At 40.9% G+C, this 15,920-nt stretch overlaps 2 protein-coding genes and 1 long non-coding RNA gene across 5 annotated transcripts; 1 reads left to right on the forward strand and 2 right to left on the reverse strand.

The window, feature by feature from the left end:
- On the reverse strand, positions 807 to 5,148 carry LOC8073448. 2 transcript variants are annotated; one of them, XM_021462699.1, is made up of 4 exons: positions 4,901 to 5,148; positions 4,225 to 4,602; positions 3,624 to 3,783; positions 807 to 1,602 (listed from the first exon to the last, which is right to left on the reverse strand). In XM_021462699.1, exons 2-4 carry the CDS (start codon positions 4,575 to 4,577, stop codon positions 1,033 to 1,035), a joined length of 1,083 nt encoding a protein of 360 aa, XP_021318374.1. In that variant the 5' UTR covers positions 4,578 to 4,602; positions 4,901 to 5,148; the 3' UTR covers positions 807 to 1,032. The 2 variants fall into 2 exon arrangements, with proteins under 2 accessions (XP_021318374.1, XP_002447985.1); XM_002447940.2 differs by having other exon boundaries at positions 3,624 to 3,844; positions 4,178 to 4,602; positions 4,901 to 5,145.
- LOC110436120 lies at positions 8,234 to 9,540 on the reverse strand. Its single transcript, XM_021462349.1, has 2 exons — positions 9,158 to 9,540; positions 8,234 to 9,063 (listed from the first exon to the last, which is right to left on the reverse strand). Exons 1-2 carry the CDS (start codon positions 9,478 to 9,480, stop codon positions 8,478 to 8,480), a joined length of 909 nt encoding a protein of 302 aa, XP_021318024.1. The 5' UTR covers positions 9,481 to 9,540; the 3' UTR covers positions 8,234 to 8,477.
- LOC8057495 lies at positions 10,050 to 13,260 on the forward strand. Of its 2 annotated transcripts, XR_002454053.1 has the most exons (5): positions 10,050 to 11,198; positions 11,518 to 11,723; positions 11,899 to 12,120; positions 12,413 to 12,550; positions 12,644 to 13,260. It is a non-coding gene; the product is annotated as an uncharacterized LOC8057495 (long non-coding RNA). The 2 variants fall into 2 exon arrangements; XR_002454054.1 differs by lacking the exon at positions 11,518 to 11,723 and having other exon boundaries at positions 10,059 to 11,198.

Genomic DNA, 15,920 nt, shown 5'->3' on the forward strand with positions numbered 1-15,920 from the left:
TACCATACGCCTAAATCATGATAGCAAACCAAACTAGACATGCTCGTGTTCGGCGATGATTCCATGTATCGCTATGGTTTTAGCATATTCCATGTATCGCTATGGTTTTAGCATATTCCATGTTAACTTCCACAGAACCACAGGTAACGTGTTCGGCGATGTATCGATATATGAGATGAGGCCTTGTTTAGTTCACCCCGAAATCCAAAAAGTTTTTAAGATTCTCCGTCACATCAAATCTTGCGGCACATGCATGAAGCATTAAATATAGACGAAAAATAAAAACTAATTACACAGTTTATCTGTAAATCGCGAGACGAATCTTTTGATCCTAGTTAGTTCATGATTGGACAATATTTGTCAAATCAAAAACGAAAGTGCTACAGTAGCGAAATCCGAAATTTTTTCGGAACTAAACAAGGCCTGAACGTTCCAGTTGGTGTGACAATGTGACCAGTGATTATATATGCTTGCTCTTTCAGACTAATGACGAGTTATTGCCCCTGCCAGCTACCGATGGAGATTTCGATTTTTTTTGCAGAGGCTGCAGTAAATTAATGCGCCGAATCAGTTTCCAATTTAAGTTTCACCAAGTCAAGTTCAAATTTGCACCAGGTGGGGGCATTTGTTTGACATGATTCATTTACATTTTTTTTTCGATCAAGGATTTTATTGATGAAGGATCTTGTTCATTCACAATCATTGCATCATGTTTTGATACACTAAAGGTAAATCATTTCCAGCTTCTGCATAAACACAATACCATACGCCTAAATCATGATAGCAAACCAAACTAGACATGCTCGTCCAGGGAAATTAGATTTGGTATACATTCACAAAATGGGTGACCAAAAAAAGAAGGTGCCAGGTCACAAAGAACAGTTATTGAACATCAGATGCGTGCACGCCACATTTGTACGAGATAACAGTACTTCAGATTCTCCGTCAACACAAAATCATCAAGTACTAAATCATTAGATTAAACAGCCAGTAGGAAGTTCCAAACCTTCATCAGTATTTTTTTCAACTAATTTAGAAACGGGACCAATAAACAGTGACTTCCAACATACAGCTACCAATTAGCAGTTCCTTAGAGCTTGTACCCATTTCCAGAGGTTTGAAGTCCGTTACATCCCTATAGACAACAGAACCATTCTTAGCAGCAACGAAAACTACCAGCTTTCGATGAGTTTCAACAGAAACAACCTGCCGTGCCAGCCTGATCTCATTACCAGTAAGAGACACTTTCTTATCTCCAGAGTCGAGCAACACAAGATGCTGTTTCATGCTGCCAGCACGGACTGCAAACCGACCTCCAAAACCATCTGGCCATGTCCCAGAAGCAACTCGCACTCTGATTGTAGCTTCCATAGAATCAGTAAGATGGCCAAGCATCAATTTCAGTGTGCTAAGCCTGCTCGTGTAGGATCGCTGAAACAAGCACGATTCCAAGGTAGGGTTTGGTCCCACTGACGTAGCTAGAAGGCTTAATTCTTTATCATCAGATATAGTAGCACCCTTCACATACAATGAAGCCTCAAAGATCACAAGACCATATGCCATGACAGCACGCACGGGGCCTGTCAATACTAAGCATGGATTCTGCATGCAACACCATAAATAAACAGTAAGTAAACTAAAGTAAAATAATTGAGCAGCATAATAAATACACACCAAAAAACTAAAAGAGGCGAAGGGCATTGCATAAAGTATACCACAAATGACGGGAGACAGATATTTGCTCCATGGTTTCAGCCATACACAATTTAAAAGGGACATTTGTTGCATGTTTGTAACACAAGATCAAAGAATGTTTTCTTAGAATAATTGTTGCCACTTGCAAACAACCATGAAACATTTTCTTGCTGAAATACATTGGAAACTGCTGGCACCAAAACATAAACCACAGAATTCAAACAGATTTGAGGGGTAAATAGCAAAATAATAAAACATTGTTGGGGCAGATGCAAATGATATACAGTTATTAGCAAGGAAATAAGTGACAGTAACATACTTTCTGTTTCCATCTACAAGGATACATAACATAGTTAAAATTCATTCCCACCTTATATTCATCTACCAGTATGTTTGTACAAGATCTGAGCTCTCTACATAATTCCAATATAAGTAATGCATGACAACTCTGGGGATGGGAGTCTTGGCAAAATTTTACAAAGCAACAATACAATAACACCATCTATAATTCATCCTTCTGAGGATAAAAGAGCAGTTGCCTGGGAAACAGCTACCAAACCCAAGGATCAGGGTGGCCTTGGAATTATTGACATTAAGAGCCAAAACAATGCCCTCCTAATGAAATTCCTAGACAATATGGTAGACATCCCCTGAGTTTCCCTCACCTGGTCCAAGCTCTACTCCAACAATCAGACTCCTCCACAGGCCAGGAGTCCTGTTGGTTCATTTTGGTGGAAAGAAATCATGCAACTCTTCAGTAAGTTCCAAAAGTTTGCTGTTTGTCACCCTTACAAAGGTACTACTGTATTGTTCTGGTCTGATGATTGCGCAACACTCAAAGATCTTTACCCACAGCTCTTCTCCTTCACTAGAAAACAGAAATGTAGTGTCAGATTTTTCCTGGATCAGAGCATACACAGAATTTTGAGTCTACCACTCACAACATTAGCTGCCCAACAGCTTGAGGAAATAGACAACCTACTCCAGCATAGATTGTTGGATGAAGACACTAATGATGTATGGAGCTACTCCTGGGGTACAGCCAACTATAGAAGCAAAAAGGCTTACAAGGTGCTGATTGGTCATACTCCCTGCTCCCCTCTTTTCAATTGGCTTTGGAAATCGAGCAACTTAGGAAAGCATAAATTCTTCTTCTGGCTACTGCTCAGAGACAGGCTTAGCACAAGAAATATGTTAAGCAGAAAAAACATGGCACTTGAGGACTATAATTGTGTTCTTTGCAATGCTGGTTGTGAGGAAACCAGTTTCCACTTGTTCTTTGGATGTTCTTTCAGTTTAGACTCCTGGAGCTTTATTCCTATCAAGTGGGGCACAGACCTCCCCTGATATGGTCATAAAAGCAAGAGCAGAAATTTTGGGAGACCTTGTTTCAGAGAAATCTTCATTACAGCTTGTTGGGCGATCTGGACAACTAGAAACACTGTCATCTTTGACCATGAGCAGGCCACCCTCTCCATGTGGAAAAGAAGGTTTAACAAAGGCCAAGACCAGCAGACGTGAAGCCATCAGTTCCTGGAGAGAGAGTTTCTCTTAACTTGGTTTTCCTTTTTTTTTTTCCTTTTTGGGCCTATGTACCTTGTACTCTCTTTGTTTTTGTTTCTACTTTTGTCCTTGCTGCACATACCCAACATTCTTTCATTCAATTGAAATGAAAAAAAAATATTAGGTAGGGGGTTCCCCTACTGATTCGGTCAAAAAAAAAGGATAAAGAGCAGTTGGTAATAGAATTAGAAGACCATTTGGTTCAGAGAAACAATGGGTACAACAACAGCATAGTACTAATTACTAAATATATACATGCTTGGGTGCTAACAACAAGAACAAGTACACAGGGAACATAAGTTAGCAGGTAATAGGCACATTGGCAAGATTAAAGAAAGAGAAGTGGAAGTGGGCACACTTTGGACCTGATCTGTGAGTATCTGACAGTTATGTCTTTCACGCTTGAAGATAATATTACGACTGAGATCAATCGAGTCCCGTAGAGCAACCATACCAAACACCTCAAGCGGCCACTTTAAACCTTCAATTATTTCATCAACTTTGACTGAAAATACTTGTAGAGTACTGCACAGCATGCCACCCCGTGGGGCAAGATTATGTGTAAAACATTTGCAAGGGATGTTAGCTGCATGTAGTTGAAGTAGATATCAAATGAGTTTAGGATGTACAACCCCAGTTGGCAGTACCTAGTAAGCACTAAGCAGTAACAATAAAACTAAATATGTGCATAGATTGCATATAAGCTCATTCTTGTTCATTGATCCAGTTCTGATCCTTTTAGATGTATATCATTTGAGATCAAAGGAACACCATTATAGATTGATATTATAGGATTATTTAGTATGAAATTCAAAAATACAAGGAGGACCAAACCAAAGCAACAAGAAGTCAAGATTCAAGAACCAACGAACTAATTAATGCATGAGTCAAGAATGAGATAACTGAAAGTCTAACTCACTGTTCTTATCGAAGCTACCGTAAACCTCCAAATAAATTTTGTCCCACCTCTTTCTGAACATCTTAGCTTCGAAGGCTAAAGGATCTGTTATCTCCTCTGGGTCCCGATCACGTTCTTTCTCATCCTGCCTCCTCTTCCACTCCAAATATTTCTCATACCCCTGCTTTACTTCTTCCTTGACGGGCTTTATCTTCGTCGCTGCCATTTCGCTTCTCACTTTGCCTTCTCCTTTGAAGGTTCCTTTCCTTGCAGTTTTCCTCCCCTCCTCACCTTTGGGATCTCCCTCTGTTTCCTTCAGCCTTCCCTGCTGATTTGCATCGAAATCGACCTTCCCCATCTCCTCACTCTCCCTAGACAGCTGCTTCATCTCCAGGACGTCTGGATCATCCACTTTTTTCATGCATCCAAATCACCCAGTGGCAGATCTACGATTTTTACATGGGGTATGTCAGATAAAAAGTTTCATATTCAAACCGGTAAAAGTAGCATAAAAATTGCCCAGCAACTCAGTATACAAATACTAAAAACTGCCACGCGATTCAGAGCATATATGCATAAGTAATCAACCATACATCCCCGCTAATTCTATAATTCTACTACCTACAATCCTACGTGGCTACATCTACAAGCAACAACAAAATATCAAATTAGATCAGAAAAAAGTTATAGGTTAGAGATTTTGCAAAGAAGAGAATGGAGGGGAAGAGGGTTCTCGGTTCTCACCAGGCTTGCCGCAGGCCGGGCTGGAGAGCGGACGACGCAGGAGCGCGGGGACTTGGGGGCGGGCCGGCGCGGCTGAAGACGACGGCAGACAGCGCGGGGACTGCGGGCGTGGAGGCGGAGAGCTGGGAAGCTCCCTGGGGAGTCCGCCGGCCGGGATTGGGGCCTACTCCCGGCTGGGCCGTCGTCGCCCGTCGCGATGAGGCGGACAGGTGTCGTTGCGATGAGGCGGACAGGTGTTACCAGAGTGGTCTATCTATGCGAGTTACTTTTTTTTAAGGAAATACTCCTTCCGCTTACGAATAAATGCATGTGCTTTCCAAAAATCATTTTTTTAAATTTAACTAAAAATATATTAAATAATATTAATATTTGTATATGCAAATAAGTATATCATAAAAGTATATTTAATATTTAACCTAATGATATATATTACATATGATAAATATTTGTATATTTTTGTACATATTTGGTCAAACTTAAAAAAAAAGTTTGACTCTTCGGGAGACAATATTTTGAACGGATACATTTAACTTTTTCAACACCAAGTTTGATCACTCGTCTTATTCAAAAATTATGTAAAATATTACTTGTTTTGTTGTGGTTCGATTTATTAATAAAAGTTTTTCAAGAATGACTTGAATTTAACTATGTTTGTATATATGAGAAGTCAAATTTAAAATTTAAAAGTCAAATATTTCATAATTTAGGAGGTAGAGTGTAATATCTGGGATAACAAACTTTTGTTGGGCTTGTAGAAAAAAACAGGTCAAGTTGTGCCGCACGGCATGCCTAGAGAGTGGCCCAAGCATGGCATATACTTAGTGTGGGCCAACCCGGGCCCATATAGTACCGTGCCATGCCATGCTTATGACTAGCCAAAATAATAGATTCAGGCCTTGTTTAGATGTCTTCAAGATTTCAAATGTTTATAAGATTCTTCGTCACATCAAATCTTTAGACATATACATAAAATATTAAATATAGATAAAAAATAACTAATTGTATATTTTGTCTGTAAATCACGAGATGAATCTTTTGAGCCTAGTTAGTTCATGATTAGACACTAATTGTGAAATACAAACAAAAATGCTATAATAACCAAATTCTAAAAGTTTTTTCTATCTAAACAAGGCCTTAGTACCCAGACTATCAAGCTGCATGTGCATGGCCATCTATAGCAACAGGTGCTCGATCAACTTACCCTCTCTCTGAAAGCTTTAATCTTTAGAGCTGCCTGAAGTTAATTTTTTAAAATTTTAACGGATTTTTTAGAAAAAATACTAAGATTTATATTATTAAATTAATATTATTAAATTTATCATAAAATATATTTTTATATGATACTCATTTTATATCATAGATATCGATGTTCTTTTTTTGTAAAATTGGTCAATTTTTTTTTTAAAAAAAATTGACTACACGAATTCTAGAAATTAAAGCTTTTAGGATAAAGAAAGTACATGATTGACGCTGGTGAACACAAGGAACTGCAGGGAAGCGCGGCTAAATAGAACAGCATCGGGATCAAACTCAAAAGTGTGGAGAAGAGTTGGACGTCACTATGGCGTAATATAGCATTCTGGCAAAAATCAAACCCTTCATTCGGAGACTAGCGACGTCTTTTCGTTTGGGTTTATCAGACGAATCTGCCAGCCATTCAACAATATTTTTCTCTCATAATAAATCAGCCAACAGTACTACTCCTGAAAACACTGGCTACTCGAGTGCACTATGGTAAAGTGTATCTGGGCTCTTGGTGATGAGGAAGTTACTTAACATATTTCCTATGTATAGGAACCTGATGCAACAGGTTGGATTTTCTCATTGATTGATATTGAAGCACGACAAGCTCATTCGCGTGCTATTCAGGGGCAACTGGTATGCATGCAGGAAGGCGATACATGAAAACATTTTCCAAAGGCCATTATCAACGTTCTCCTCTGTGAACTCGTTCATCTTTCATCTCTCAATGGCAGAGGAGCAGATGACCGGACATGTGCAAACATGTTGTGTTCTAAAAAAAACACCCCTCAACATGCTGATGCTGTTTGGCTACCTCCTCCAGTCGGCATAGCGAAGATTAATGTGGATGCGGCCACGTCGAAAAACAACAATGTGGAAGCAGTTGCTGCGATCGCAAGGTCGGGAGATGGCGGGTGTTTGGGCGCCTCGGCAGTGGTATTTGATGGCACAACCAATGCAGAATCCCTTCTTGGATATGAATCAATAGATGTGCTGAAATTGGGCTGCCAAAATTGCTGAAAAAAAGCTGCGAAAATAGCTGAAACTGAGCTGAAAATTAGCTCATCTAAAATTTTGGCATGTTAATAAATGGGCTGAGATAGTGTCCATGTTATCATCGACGCAAGCATCCATGTAAGCAATTATTATGATGTGGCAATTCATTCATAATGTTTATTTTTCGTCATAGGAAATGGACTTGGACTGGGTTAACTAGGACTCGGGCTCTACCGTGACGATTTAAGATTGTCACAAATTCCGTTAATCCGTGATGATTTTCGACAAAACATCACGCAGGTTGATCCATGAAGCTCAATCCATAGTGATATCTAAAATCATCACAAATGCTGCTTTTGTGATGTTTTTGGTGATCCATGACAAAAAAAATTCATCACAGGATTCTTGTAGTGAAGCCTTAGCGTGTAGAGAAGCGGTAGCTTTATCACGTGATTTCCTTCTCCGTAAGATCCTAGTGGCATGTGACTGTCTACTCGTGATAAAAAACTTAAACGAAGGATAGCTCTCATAGCTGGGAGCTTATCGACAAATAGTCCAGGAGATCAAGGCGCAGGAAACCTTCTTTGAAGAGATTTTGTTCATTCATGAGAATCGCCAACATCACACACATGCACATAATTTAGCAAGCAGTAATATTTATGCTAGTATAGGTTGATGTCACTTTGTGGCTGCTCAGACCGCCACAAGGCGTTTGTATCCTAGAAACAATTGTTCTTTCATTGTATCTGAAGTTTCTCAAAAAAATCTATAGCAACAGGATTAGTACAGTAGTCCTCAGAGGAGAATTTGAAATGATTCTTGCCATTAAGGAAGGCCGAAATCTAGGCCTACTGATAGAGAAAAGCTCTACTGGTAATATTTCTAGAAGCCAACAACAATTTAGTGGAAGCAAAACTTCAGAAGTAGCTATTAAGACCACTAGTAACATGATCATCAGTATAGTAATTGTCAGAGGAGAATTTGAAATGATTCTTGCCATTAACGAAGGCTGAAATCCAGGCCTACTGATAGAGAACAGCTCTACTGATAATATTTCTAGAAGCCAACAATAATTTACTGGAAGCAAAACTTCAGAAGTAGCCGAACAGGGCACCAGTAACAGGATCAGTACAGTAATCGTCCGAGGAAATTTTGGACATGATTCTTGCCAGTAAATTATTGTTGGCTGAAATACATGCTCTACTGAACCAGATACTAACATAATCAGCTCTGCTGTTAGTGATAGTGAGAAGGAGCAGCAGAAAATCCACGCTCTACTGAAGAATATGCTAACATAATCATCTCTGCTGATAGTGATAGTGAGAAGGAGCAGCAGACTTCACTCCGCAGCATCAGGTTGAGGGGGAAGCTCAGGATGCTGAAATCCAGGCTCTGCAACTGGTTCAGTGTTCCTCTTCATCATTATCTTCTGCAGTCGAGTTCTCTCCTCGAGACTTGCTATCAGATTGGGAATCGCCTTTACAAGCATCATCTCGCCTGAAGCTCCAACCACGTCATCTAATGTGTTAAGTGCCCTGAATTCATGTGAGCCTGGTCTCCTCACTCTAATGTTGTGAAAAGGAGCTGGGGCAGCAGTATGCAACGCTGGCAACGGCCCCTGGTTGCACCGGAGCAGCAGCTCAGACGAAAACAGGCCCCAGTCGTGCACCAGGATCCATAGACTACCATCAAGCTCAGATGAATCCTCGTCATCCTGAATTCTGGCTCGCACAGCAAGGTATATCGAACGGAATCGAAATGCCTCACCAAAAATCACTATAGCCTTCAGTAATGCCTCCTTCACTCTCTGGTTGTCAGTTGGATCAAGCAGTCTTCCTTTTTTGTCACGCCCACAATCTTCAAACCCAGATAGAACTTCAAACATGTCATGCATAACATAGATGCCTCCGGGCTTTGTTTCATCGCTGCATGCAGACATGGGTCACCATCATGTAAGCAACTAAGAAACACACACAATTAGTTGCATTGGCTAATGCAACACAGAGTAGAGCAACTGACCTGTCACCATGTGAAGACTTGAAACCCAAATCGACTGCATTGTCCTCTGTTTCCTTTGGCAGATCATTCACGTCTGTATATCTGTACCACATACCAGGATACCATTTGCTCTCAACTAAAAGTTGCCGACGAAATGCCACGATGTATGCATCGATGTCTCTTATCAGAACATCAACGGCATAATCGGCTTTCCAGTCATCGATCACGTTGATTACATGGTAACTGTGACCGCTCCGCGGGTTGATTAGGGGGGTCACTGGAATTCCATGAGGACCTATCACCTTAGATGAAATCTCCGTGGCTCTACGCCACCGGCTCTCCATCAAGTTGCAATAACCTGCATCTCCGCTTTGAATGCGAAACGTGCGAGATGGTATAGGACACTGTCCCTAAAACACATATAAAGCATGGTAGATGATGAGTAAATTGAGTAAATTATACTTCCATCTAGATGATGAGTAAATTGAGGCAATCTTTTAAAAAGCAGACCAATATAATTCTATATATACTTCCAAATTACTTAGTTATTCTCATTGTTAATGTAGGCCATATATACTAGATGGATGAAAGCAAATGAGCATTTCAATTCTGCAAAATAATACTAGCTCCAATATTTTTAGGTAGTGCTAGCTAAACCAAAATTGTACTGACCGAAATATCATTTAACAAAGATCCGTGGGAGTAAAAAAATATTATATGTAAATCATCCATCTATAAATTTATATGGAAGTCATACCCATCTATAAACACATGTCGGAATGCAAAGGGAAAATATATGAATGAGACTGAAAGTATATGAAAGTAGTGCTGGCGTAAGATTGCAATTAGTTGGGTCTTACTCTGAATCCGGTCTGCTCAGGTGCGTAAATCATACGTTTTGCAGCCATCTTAGCCATCCTAGCAAAGATGAACATAAGTTAATTATTCTCAGTGTCAAAGAAGGAATTTTCTCCCTTGTGATTCGATGAGTTATTTGTACAACATATGATAGAACTAGTAAGTGGCAGATTGCAGTTGCTCATGGTAGTCGTATGGAATACCAATTTAGGTGTTGGAAATTTAGTAATGCTAGCTAAGAAACAATTGTCTAGTGCTGAGAAAAGAAAAAAAAAGATGAAAAGTAGCAGATCAATTTATTCCATCACAAAAGGGCTTTGTTAGCCTTGGAACGCTCATGTTGATCATCAAGAACTGTTGTAACTTGGCTTCGAGCGCAATCCTCTGGAACGAAGTACACTGTCTACAAGCGTGGCACCACCGATTCTCTCCTTTTGGTAGGTGTCTTGTCTATGAAGACGATTTGATCATCGACGGACAACACAGAGAAGGTGTCATGGCGCTCAATGAGCAGATGCAGGAGCATGAGCGACCTTCGGTTCGGCGGCCACCTCAAAGCTGCAGGCTTGAGCTTGAGCTTGATCGCGAGCTGGGTGCCTCGGGGCGGGATTTGGATCGAGATGGGATTATTGGACGTTTGTCCACACGGAAATGCGTGATAAGTTTGGTGCAGGTGCATTTATATGGTGGTATTACAAACAGAAGAAGACGATGCTTCTCCTGCAAGATTGAAGCCAAATCTCTACTCCGCGCCGCCAGGCCACCGCTCTTAGCGGCGCCAGAGCGCCGCGCGGTCTCGCTGCCCTCCCCCGCCGGCGGACACCCTCCGCGCCGCCCCGGGCGCCTCCATCCCGACCGCGGCCGCTCGGAGCGGAGTCCGGCCGCCTACCTCCAGGACGTCCATTCCACCCGCCGGCCGCCGCGAGTCCGCCTCGCCATCCGCATCTTGGACCTCCTGTACTCGATCCATGGCACCCTTCCCCAATCAGCAGCTACGACCTCGCCTCTGCAGTACACGTCCCCTCCTAGGTGCCTGGCGGAGAGGGAGGTGGTCCGAGACGAAGCCGGGACGCTGTAGAGGAGAGGGGAGGTCAGGTGCACTGCCGCTCGCCCCAAGTCACAGCTACCCTCCGCTGCTCGACGCCGGACGAGTGGTGCAGTTCGGCTACGGTGCATGATGCAAGTCGATTTCAACCAGCACCAGGTATTGTCTTTGTCCTCTGACCTGAAGATTTGGGAAAGAATAGTTAAAAGAAAAGTCAAGGTAATCCTATGAAATGCTATATACTGTAGCTATGGACATGGCTAACAAGTAACTACTATGAGATGAAGAGTATATTGACATATATCCTGCGACTAAACAACAAGTAATCAAATTTGCTTCTCAACTACTTGAAAGTGCCAGCAGAAAATGCTAAGTTGTTTACATAGTACATCTATCATTGGGTATATCAAGTGACTGATTAGAAAATGCTGGGCATTATAGCCAACAATCCAAAAATCTAATAATAAACGATTGCCAGGTTAGGTATTTGAATGTGCATTCTTGAGAAACAAAAAGGGATGCAGTGCTGCAAGGAGTTTGTGACGTGCTGTGTTGTAAATGTGCTATGAGATTCCCCCCCTGCAAGCAAGCTCAAATCAAATAGCCATGAAGCAGTTTTCAACTAATTAGAAACCAGATCGCAACAGCTAGATAGCATGGTTCTGAATTCTGATCCACGTACAGGTATCAGAAACATTCAAATTCAGCTTTTTATGAACATGTCTAACAAGTAACTACTATCAGATGAATATGGTTATATGCTTTCACACATGCATAACTGCATCCATTCTGTTTCATGTTTCTCAGTAAAATCTAAGTCCTACTTTTTGGCTGCTTATATGCCAATTGTTTTCTGCAGGATCTTGTCAGACTGCATTCCAATTAAGCAGAGGAAGCATATATGCTATTTGATCATTTCTAGCTGCCTTTCTCTACTTCCGTGTCTTATCCTTGGACTATCACAAACTTTAAGGAGCTCAGCCAATATGCTTACTGACTTGCTTGTAGTACAGAATCTGGGATCTGCGATGGCAGATGTTGTTATAGATGCAATGGTTGCGGAAGCAGTTCGATCAGCAGGGTAGGTTTCTTGATGTATCCTCTATCCTTCTATGCTTCTAAGCCATAGCAGTTTGATGTATCCGCTATGCTTCTAAGCCACAGCTGGTCACATTTAGTTACTATTAAACCCCTTCTAGCCCAACTTTGCTGTTTTGGTAAACAAATAAGGGTTGTAGGTTTTGTTATTAGTTACTCTTGTTCCAAGACACGAATTAAACTTTTAGAAGTCATTGGCCACAGACCAAAAATGTAAATATCTATTCAAAGCTGTTATGTCCGCTACTTTTAACATGTGCTGTTGATTTTTCCAGGTTTGCTCATGTCGGTCCTGCGGTAATTACCCTACTGGACATTGTTTTGCTGTCACAGTTACACGTTCAGTATGGAATTGCTGATAAGTACATGGTGCTGTGGGGTTCTGCTTTGGCTGATGCAATCGACCAGTTCAAGTATGCTTTCTTTTAGTTGTGAACTAAGTAGCTCTATGGCATTTGATCTCAGACCATTTTCAAGCTTCTGACAAGAATGCTTCTGTTTGGCAGGATGAGTTCCTGATCCTGTCAGGACAGCTTTACCTACCTGGAATCGAGGGCACAATGTTTGCTCTTTTCATGTCAATCAACAACCTGGGTTCAACACTAGGTTCATTCCTGGGGTCTGCTCTGGCATCAGCTTTGAACCTCACCACAGGACACTTTGACAATCTTGCTCTGGGTTTGGGGGTACAGATGATTTGTACTCTCCTACCAATTGGGTTCCTATCTTTGATTCCAAAGGAAGTCACAGGACTAACATTGGTTGAGGGTAATGTTCTGCGCTTTTTTCTACTTAATGAAACACATGCCGTTGCATGTTATCGAAAAGGGGGTAATGTTCTGCGCTTGAACCTCAAATTCCTGACTCAAGCCACATATACTTACAGCTCTGTACCAAAGTGAGAGGAATATACACATTATAGGAAGGAAATTAAAGCTAGTTGGAAGATAGACAGTTTTGTTGACAGATGTATACAGCTCTGTTCCAGGATGAGAGGAAAGAAGAGTGCATAGATTTTTAGGCAAAGATGAAAGTTACTTGATGTTGACAGATGTTGATGCTACTTGACATGTGTAGAAATGAGAACATGAAAGTGATGTTACTAATGAATACATCTGTGCACGTCTTTGGTTTCTGCTGTGCATTTCCAGCCAAAAGAAGAGCTTCACCTTCGGAGGCGCTCTGGTATTCCACAACTCTTTATTACACCCTCCATCCTAATTTATAAGTCGTTCCAAGAATCTTGGAGAGTCAAAGCATCTCAAGTTTGATTAGCATTATAGAAAAAATTACAAAGACTTATGACATAAAATAGATATGACTATGAAAATATAACTAACGAAGAACCTAATGATACTTAGTCGGTATCATAAATGTTATTATGTTATCATGTAAGTTTGGTCAAACTTGAGGTGTTTTGACTTTTCAAAAATTTTAAAATAACTTATAATTTGGGATGGAGAAAGTAGCTCCCAGCAGCTCAGTCGACCCCGTGAAGAAAACACGGTAAGTGGAGGACACCGAGTACTGTTTGTCCAGCGACCACTTCTAGACAAAACGATCGGACTGCATGGGGTCCAAGTCCATATTGTGAACCGAGCTTCATGTCCTGAGGTAATCACAGAGTACCTGAGTTGTCGTGACCCCGGTGATGTTGCTAACCCACCTCTGATTGAGCAATGCGTCCCTGATCGAACGACCGCGACCAGTCCTCGAAGTTGCATTGAAGAGGGCCGGCGCGAATGAGTGTAGAAGAGTTTTATTCCCTTGAAACTCTTACAACACTCCCAATGCAAGACTCTATCACAGAGTCCAAGACAATTAATTACATATTATTTATGGTATTTTGCTGATGTGGCAGCATATTTATTTAAGAAAGAGGTAGAAAAAGTAAGACTCCAAGTCTTATTTAGACTCCAAGTCCACATTATTCGAGGTAATAAATAACTTTAGACTCCATGATAGAGTATGCATTGTGAGTGCCCTTAGGGCACTCACAATGTAAGACTCTATCACAGAGTCCAAGACACTTAACTACATACTATTTATGGTATTTTGCTGATGTGGCAGCATATTTATTGAAGAAAGATGTAGAAAAAATAAGACTCCAAGTCTTATTTAGACTCCAAGTCCACATTGTTCGAGGTAATAAATAGCTTTAGACTCTATGATAGAGTCTGCATTGTGAGTGCCCTTATCACATCTCTCTTCATTAATACGGTGTCACATCAGCATATTTAATGTTCATGAAACTTTAGTAAAACCCCATTGAGACTGGCCTTAGCCACCGGTCCATCCAGAAAACTTCACATGGAGCTAGGCTCAACGTCTTCTAGCTCGTTTGTTTCATAGAATTAGTGGCAGAAGAGATCGGAGATGCTATCATCCTGCATAAAGTGTGGTCAGCACGAGTTTGAGGTAAAAACAAACAAGAATAGTAACCAAGGTCATACTTTTTACAGGTGCCTAGATCGGAAGGTTAGTAGTTTTTCTTAATTTGTTCATATTTGACTACTTTGGTTATGTTTTAATGTGTGTCTCAATAAATTTGCTTGCAATAGTGTTTGTGCTTGAAGATGGATGGTTCTTGAAAGTGACCATGACGTCTAAGAAGGTGATGAATTGTGCTAGCTTCCTTTTGGAGTTCTAGAGACGCGCCGACTCCATAAGGGTGAATTCAAGGAACAGGGACGGTATGATCCTCCTCTCTTCGTCTTCTTGCTTGCTTCAACTTAAGACAGTTGCTCCTTTATGTGCAATAGAACACGAAGTGTGTTTGGCAGCGCCCTACTAGCACATCTAGATAGATTACTTTCTTACATAGGTTTTGACTAGGTGGTATAGCCATAGTTTAGAGTAGAATTTTAAGTTTCCTAATTCAACCCCCCTCTTAGGTATCACAAGTTCATAGAACGGCCCAGACATAAGGGTGGTGGAAGGTGCCGCAAGCCACGCTGCATGCTCTAACAAGAGGGGGTCATGGCTGGGTGGACGACACGCCATCATTGCCAGCCACAACGGTAGCTTGATGACGGGGGACCAGATCACCCTCCAACGAGGCTCGTTTGTGGGGAAGGAACGACACCACCCACGAAGCTCCTTCCCCTGCACTTCTCCTTGTATGCCAAGGCTCCTCTGTTGAACTATAAAAGGGAGGTCTTGGGGCTCTTTTAGAGCAATCTCTTTGTACTTCTAAGGCCTTGTTTAGTTACATCTGAAATCTATTTTTTTTTAAGATTCGCTATCACATCGAATCTTGTGTCATATGTATATAGCATTAAACATAGATTAAAAAATAACTAGTTGCACAGTTTTCCTGTAATTTGTGAGACGAATCTTTTGAGCCTAGGTAATCCATGGTTGGACAATAATTACCGAATACAAACGAAAGTGCTACAATATCTAAACTCAATTTTTTTTTATCTAAACAAGACCTAAAGTTCAACAACACACAACACCGACGTTCGTCTCATATATACTATTTCCAAAACTAAAACAACAGCTAGAGGATAATTTATGAGACGAATCTTTTGAGCTTAATTAGTCCATAATTGACACTAATTGTCAAATAAAACGAAAATGCTGCCCTGTTTGTTAAATTTTATTACCCACAACCAAGCACTCACTTAGAACAATGGGGCACTTGTGAATGTTTACAGAAGTCGAGTGACAGTTAATACAAGCCGATGACACTGATCGTAGTCGATAGTATTATTGATTGAAAGGTAAAATGTACAAGCTATACAATTTCTTTCACTGGCCATTTATCAGAACAACTATACA

Source organism: Sorghum bicolor, chromosome 6, assembly GCF_000003195.3.
Source record: "Sorghum bicolor cultivar BTx623 chromosome 6, Sorghum_bicolor_NCBIv3, whole genome shotgun sequence".
Lineage (NCBI taxonomy): Eukaryota > Viridiplantae > Streptophyta > Magnoliopsida > Poales > Poaceae > Sorghum > Sorghum bicolor.

What these genes read in the sequence shown, in the direction of transcription:
- LOC8073448 (XM_002447940.2), bottom strand. Translation starts at nt 4,577, where the DNA reads ATGAAAAAAGTGGATGATCCAGACGTCCTGGAGATGAAGCAGCTGTCT. An exon ending in CGGTAGCTTCGATAAGAACA is followed by an intron (nt 3,845 to 4,177) that starts GTGAGTTAGACT and finishes AACTACATGCAG; the next exon opens with CTAACATCCCTTGCAAATGT. An exon ending in GTCAGATACTCACAGATCAG is followed by an intron (nt 1,603 to 3,623) that starts GTCCAAAGTGTG and finishes TGTTGCATGCAG; the next exon opens with AATCCATGCTTAGTATTGAC.
- LOC110436120 (XM_021462349.1), bottom strand. Translation starts at nt 9,480, where the DNA reads ATGGAGAGCCGGTGGCGTAGAGCCACGGAGATTTCATCTAAGGTGATA. An exon ending in AAGTCTTCACATGGTGACAG is followed by an intron (nt 9,064 to 9,157) that starts GTCAGTTGCTCT and finishes GTCTGCATGCAG; the next exon opens with CGATGAAACAAAGCCCGGAG.